The following is a 6628-nucleotide window of genomic DNA, read 5'->3' on the forward strand; positions in this document are numbered from 1 at the left end:
ACAAAAATGATGAAAGCCATGAAAGCCTCCTTCACCTTTGGACCTTCACCAAATGAAAAAGAAGTGCAAGAATGAGCAATAAACATTATAAGATAATAATCTGCTAACGTATTGAAAATCAGATCTGTCAAAGTGTCATATTCCATATTGCTGTGTGCAATGTGCTTTTTCCAGTATACACAGTACATTTGAGAGGGATTTGCATGATCTGTGCACTAAATTCTTTCACAGAACTGGGTTTTATAATTTTGTGATCATACTGTCTCTTCTCTGTCACTTAAAGGAGTCAGGAAACTGATGCCATTCTTTAAACTTATGAAGTTTTTTCAAACTTTATTTATTCAGGGAAGTTTCACAGAGAGGTAGCCTCTCTTTTGCAGGAATGCCCTGATCACATTCATACAGTTACATATATGTACACATGGAAGCTGCCCAGTATACAACCACACTCTGATCTCTGGGCGAATGAGAAGCTCCACTGGAGAAGTTAGTTTAGGGCACCTCAGTGGTGGTAATGAGGGACGGGCAAGCACTGCTTTTTCACTTTTCCCATCCAGATTTATCCTGCTGGTCCAGGAATTGAATTGGCTACTTTCTGGTCAAATGCTTGCTTCTCTAGGAGAAAATTTATGGTTTTTAGAAGTGAAAGTCCCTGTCATGAATCATAAAAGTATTCATTGTAGTGCAAAATTAGTATCAGGCTAATAATGGTGTCTGAGGTCTCAACTGCACCTTTGATGCTGTGATTTCTCACTACTGCTCTGACTAACTAACTGAGGAAACCACTGTTCAGTGCTCAATCGGTGATTGAAAACCTTTTTATGTAAGAGCCTGGATTACTTACAAAAACTATGGCTCAGTAATAAGATCCAATCATGATATGCACTCTGTACAGCAATTTTACTTTATGAATACTCAAAGCGAGGACTGAATAATATCACATTGTTAGCTTTAATTATTTTCACAATAGCTTATCCTTAACAGTTATTGGTGTTTAGATGACACAAAAAACTACATTTGAGAAGAATGACTCTCTTCTCAAAATGTAAAAAAAGTAGTAGATTTTGACCAATAATAAGTAGATTTGAATGACGAGCCAGCACTCAACAATTTGTACCAAACTACTTCAATGCTTTTGTTTGCATTCTGAAATCTGTATTACATGTTTCCCCAAGAGAATACATTGTATCTATACAACTCCAATGATAGATTCATTTAGGTAAATTATTGTATACAGAGTGGATACAAGTGAACTTTTACAGTCTGTTTAATGGCTGACATTTGCATCAATTGTGATACACATTGTCTCCACTCATGACTTATGGCTCATGGCCAGGTGCAGCACTTGCAATCTTCATTAAAGACAGATCCAGTTCCGCATGGCATCACGTGGGTGATGCCAGCAGCGCACATGTAGAAGCTGGAGTTGTCGTCTGGTTTGGCATACAGGCCGTCAGGTTTGCCATTACAGAAGCCAGGTCCTGGGGCATGGGTGGTGGTGGTGGTGGTGGTGGTTGGAGGGGAGATGGTGGTAGCACCTGGTTTGGGGGTGGTGGTAGGAGGCAGTGGGGGCAGCTCTGAATGGTAGAGGGAGAAGAAATGTATATTACTGAATGGGTTTGAAGTAGAGAAATAAATGTCCATTAATGTTTGTAACCTGACTATGACTATTCCTATAGCACTGTACATTACTTTATTACGCCAGTAAATTACTGAGAGGGTGGCTTGTTCTCAAGGCTAACAGTTAGGTTGATTGGAGCCCTCTCAAGATTGTGTTATAAACAGAATACATGCATGTTGATAATTTTTTATATAGGAAATGGTCTGGTAGTGCAGAATATAAGTAATAACTGAAATACCTTATGTTGATACAAACTGGACTTAAATTATACCAGGATTTAAGATTCAACTTGGTGGGAATGTTCAAAAGAGTCCATGGGTAATAGTCACCATCTCACTATAGTCAGATAACTCTTAATGAAAAAAATGCCTTTAACGTACCGATATTGAGAAGTTTGCGGAGATGAGACAGCAGAGGGTGCTTCCCCTCTCCACAGAATCGTCCAGCAAAGTCATCCAAATCGAGGGCCCACACAAAGGCACCGCCAAACTTCTGCTCCTGCATGTAGCGCACCTATAAGGACAAAAATAAAAGGAAATTGGTATGAATATATTGGATACACTGTCAGTGTGTTGAAAATATACAGCTGAGGTGCCACCAACCTTGATCTCATAGCTCTCCTTGTTATCAAATCCTACCCACTCATTGTTCTTAGAGGCATAAGGAACTTTCTGATCATCAATCCACTGGATGGTGGTGCCCTTCACAAAGCTACAGATCTGGAACACAAACAATAAGGTCAGGTTTGTGTAGCTTTACAATTTTACACTTTTTCCATTAAAGTCCATGAAATCAATACATTCTACACATCATATTGCAATGGTTTACTCCATTACTAAACTGTACCTCATAGTAGGCCCAGAATCCAGCTTCACGTGTGAATGGTCCAGCTGATGCAGGGCCGTTAGCTGGGGCTCCAACACCAGTGTCTGATGATGTCAGACGGAAAGTACGACCGTAGGAAGCAAAACCCATCCTCAGCTTCTCCACTGGGGTGCCGTTGTCTCTCCAATATCTCATGGCAGAGTCCTAAAAAATTGATGGAAGAGGTGAAATAGAACTCTGAAAAAGGTACTTTACCTCCCAAGTTCATTTTTCTTTAGTCCCCACTGTCTTCTTACGGTGTTAAAGTGGATGAGGTCACCAGAGTCCTCAGAACCGCGGAACAGAGGGCTGTTGTGTCCAGTGAACTGCTCCCAAGTTCCATGGAAGTCATAGGTCATCACATTGATGAAGTCTAGTTCCCTGGAGATAGAGGAAAACAGGTTTAGTCTTTTCAAAAACCTTTGAAGAGCTCCCAGGGTTCTTTTTCAAGAGGAATTCTAGGCAGCACACTCACTTGGCAATCTCAGCAATTTCATATCCGGCATCGATGGTTCCCTTTCCAGCAGCCACTGCAGCGCTCAGCATGAGCTGAGGCTTGCCAGTGGCCTTAGCCTCAGCTGCATAGGCAGCAACGAGTTCCTGCAAATCCACAGCAAATAAAGTAAGAAAGAAGTACAACATGATGTACAGTATAACAAAATAAATAAAGCTGAAAAGTAAACCAAGAGATATCAGTGCCCACCCTGCAGAGCAGAGTGAACTTCTGTTTGTCCTCTGCGGGACTTCCACGAGATCCAGGGTACTCCCAGTCCAGATCCAGACCATCAAATCCATGAGTCCTCAGGAATGTGATAGAAGACTGAATGAATCTCTGACGGTTAGCTGGAGTGGACACCATGATGGAGAACCTGCAGGGAAGATTGAGGTCTGTCATCATCAATCTTTTGGGTAAAATATGCTATCAGCTCTTTAGCAGCCCCTAGCTTTTGAAAAACAACTAGTTACTGTTTTAAAGACATGCATGATCAATTATTTTGTCATTAATACATTTTAAATCTTTACATATCAGCTTGATAGCTACCAAACCACATTGTCTGGTTAGCTGTCCAGCCGTCTTTTTCTGAACATACAGTAAAGGTAGCTAGAAGGCTCCAGTATTAAAAGTAGCTAGATGTTGTATGTCAAAAATAACATCAGCAAAATCTACTTGCTGGCCAGTTAGCTAGCTACTAAAAAAGAAAAACTGCTACACTTAGCCAGATTTTCGTCACAGTTAAGTCCACAGTGGACTTAAGAATGCTGCTGATAAGACACTGGTGACATAACTCTCAGAACTGTGTACTACTTGTTTGAAGGCAAGTGATAAATGCATGTTTATGGTTTAAAATGTTCACTCACTGTCTTGAACCGAAGTTCCATCCACCAACAGCCAGCAGAGTCTTCAGATGAGGATTCCTGGAGACAGCGAAGGGGGTAGGTTAAGACAATGTAATATTACCATCACATCATCTTCAAGCTTGAGTCACTGTTTTAGCAAAGTCCTATTTGCAGAAAACATTTGTCCTACTGGAGGCTTCTTGTGCAAGGCACTGAATGTCTACTAGTTTCAGAGGCACTGTAGTTTAGCCTGACCTTTGACTTCTGTGATACAAGGGCACCTCAACAATGGTGACTTACTTGTTCTTCAGGGCATTGAAAGACTTGTAGAGGACATCATCATTCCATTCGTAGGTAACCAGCTCATTGTTATGGTTGAGGATGGAAAAGGCATAGATCAGGGTAGTACAAAGGAAGGGGTCCACGTTTTGTGGCATGTATTTGCCCTCACCAGGTCTGTACTGGGACCAGTTGGTGAAGTAGCACACCATCTGGGTGGCAGATCCTGTATTGAGAGTAAAGGAATATTGACAAAAGCAATGATTCCAGTAATACTGTACAAGTGTAAAATCATATCGAATGATTCTAGTTGGTATGAAAGTATCAAAAACTTACCCAGCTGGCATATCACCAGACATAAGGCTAAGAAATATGAAAAAGTTTCGGTCAGGGGAATGAAAAACAATAACAACAAATAACATAAGTATATTAAAATATAATTAAGATTCATTCTCATACTACCTGCAAGGATCGTGAGCTTGGTCATCTTAATATCAGATCTCACAACTTCACGGGATTACTGTAAGACAAAAAGTTACACAAGGTATATGATGGAGGCAACAAAAGAAAGCAAAGCTACTATTCTGAGGATAAATCACAATTATCAGAACAGTATTAAGACTGGTTCTTTACACTCACCTTGGACTGGGTGTCAGAGCCTAATAGCAAAGTTTAGCCTTTTATACCGTCAACTTTGCACAGAGAGGAGGCGTTGTCTCAGCCTTTGATAAATTGGGGTTATAAATATTATGAACATAAAAACTTTTCGATAAGATCCTGCAAAGTTTGAACCACATGTAGACAATAATTTACTCAGTGCAGACCTCTGCTCACAGCATGTACCTAACACATGACCTGGTCGTAATTTAGGTCAATGATCATATCACTGATTATTATATCATTTATCAGCTGAAACATCCTTATAGTACTGTGGATCATAATCCTGATGTTTTACTTTATTATTATTATATATATTTACTATTTCTCTCTGTTTCATATTAGTGGAAATGACTGTAAATACTTTTACTGCTCCTTAGACAAACATATTTATTTAAAGACATCGCTATGGGATATACTGCATCATGGATTTTGGACAAAGATGAACTTTGATTAACTTATTAATAATAAAAATTGAATATAAATTAAATTTACTCTGGGGTCCTGTTTTCACATACAGCATGTTCTGAATATTAATATCATAAAGTAAACAAGTAAATAAATAAACGTCAGAAACTGTGTATTTTACAGTAACAACTCCTGAAATGTTCCTTTTATTGAAATACAAGATACAATAATAAATAAGTTAATAGTCTTACAAGTAAACTAATTAATAAGCAAGTAAATTAATGAATACATTTAAAAGTAAAATGATGAATTTGAATGAAATCAACTTGTTTCATTTAAGCTCAGTCATGCTAAGATTTTCTCTAAATGAATTTTTCTTGTGTATGAAATGTACAGCCAGCGTAAAGTCACATTTCGAATGACACTGAACATATGAGATGGATATCAAAAGTCAATAATTACCACAACGTGTGATGTTTAATATGTGTTGACTGACTATACAAAAGCTTGAGACTCTTGCTCTAGTTTCAAGATTAACAGCTATGATTATTTTATCTCTTCTATCTTTGTTGAACACCGCCCATGACCATTGACCATCAAGATGTTCCACAGCCAGCTGCTTGTTTTTCTGCTGCACAATAATCCTCAGCTCACTCAGAGATAAGCATGGAGCTGCTGGTTGCCTTCTGAGGCACACAGGTTGGTGGGATAAAGTCACAATACAGAAATGCAAACATACAGCACAGGGGGTGGACACAACAATGTGAACATCTCTACAATACTAACTTGAGTTTACAATTGTATGATGTGGGTAAAAGCTACCCCGGCATCACCAGAGCGATTCGCAAATGTGAATGAGTCTGGAACCTCTCAGTTCATTTTTGATTTCCAAGGGGCATTATCAATAGGCACAGACCAAAATGCCTCTGGACATAATTGGATAGACCTACAACCAATCAGAGCAACAAAATGTGTGAGGTAGCGCTGAGTGACAGAAAAATGTAAACAGACTGCAGAAGGCTAAACTAGAAGTTTAGTCGGTGAAAGTCTCTGGTGTGCATGCTCTATAGGTGTCCTTCAGCTCTAGCAAACCAATCATTGCTGGTTGACGTAAAACGCATCATTACGGGTGTGCCAGTGTGGGAAAGTCATCATAGTCACTGGATTTAAAAACTTTGTATACTGTGAAATACAGAGAGATTTACCTGGCGGTGATAGGCTTAATCAGCACTATGTGAATTCGTTTGGCAAGGGCTTGAATGTCATGGACATTCATTTATATGTAAAAGTCCTGCACTCCAGTTTCAAATATAACTTTAAAAGCCTTTTTCTCATGATAGTAATGAACAAAGTCCTCAGTCTCTTCTCCACCTCATTTGATTGAATAGATGATTATTTTATGACTATATGATGTAAAACATGCCTCAGTGGCACTCCTCTCTACAGTCAAGGTATCAAACC

General features: G+C 39.2%; 1 protein-coding gene across 1 annotated transcript; it reads right to left on the reverse strand.

The window, feature by feature from the left end:
- Positions 1-802: 802 nt before the first annotated feature.
- LOC122980808 (chitotriosidase-1-like) lies at positions 803-4643 on the reverse strand. The gene is made up of 11 exons (XM_044349177.1): positions 4565-4643; positions 4439-4465; positions 4124-4328; positions 3845-3901; positions 3189-3354; positions 2961-3085; positions 2743-2866; positions 2468-2650; positions 2224-2340; positions 2002-2134; positions 803-1577 (listed from the first exon to the last, which is right to left on the reverse strand). The coding sequence occupies exons 1-11, from the start codon at positions 4587-4589 to the stop codon at positions 1327-1329; spliced, it is 1413 nt and encodes a 470-aa protein (XP_044205112.1). The 5' UTR covers positions 4590-4643; the 3' UTR covers positions 803-1326.
- Between the last annotated feature and the right edge of the window lie 1985 nt (positions 4644-6628).

The sequence above is a fragment of the Thunnus albacares genome, chromosome 4 (genome assembly GCF_914725855.1).
Source record: "Thunnus albacares chromosome 4, fThuAlb1.1, whole genome shotgun sequence".
NCBI lineage: Eukaryota > Metazoa > Chordata > Actinopteri > Scombriformes > Scombridae > Thunnus > Thunnus albacares.

Bases quoted from the DNA above. Each gene is read 5' to 3' on its own strand.
- LOC122980808 (XM_044349177.1), bottom strand. From the start codon at position 4,589: ATGACCAAGCTCACGATCCTTGCAG. The intron at 4,466-4,564 runs GTAGTATGAGAA...CATATTTCTTAG, and splicing joins CAAGCTCACGATCCTTGCAG to CCTTATGTCTGGTGATATGC. The intron at 2,867-2,960 runs GTGAGTGTGCTG...CTCTATCTCCAG, and splicing joins GAAATTGCTGAGATTGCCAA to GGAACTAGACTTCATCAATG.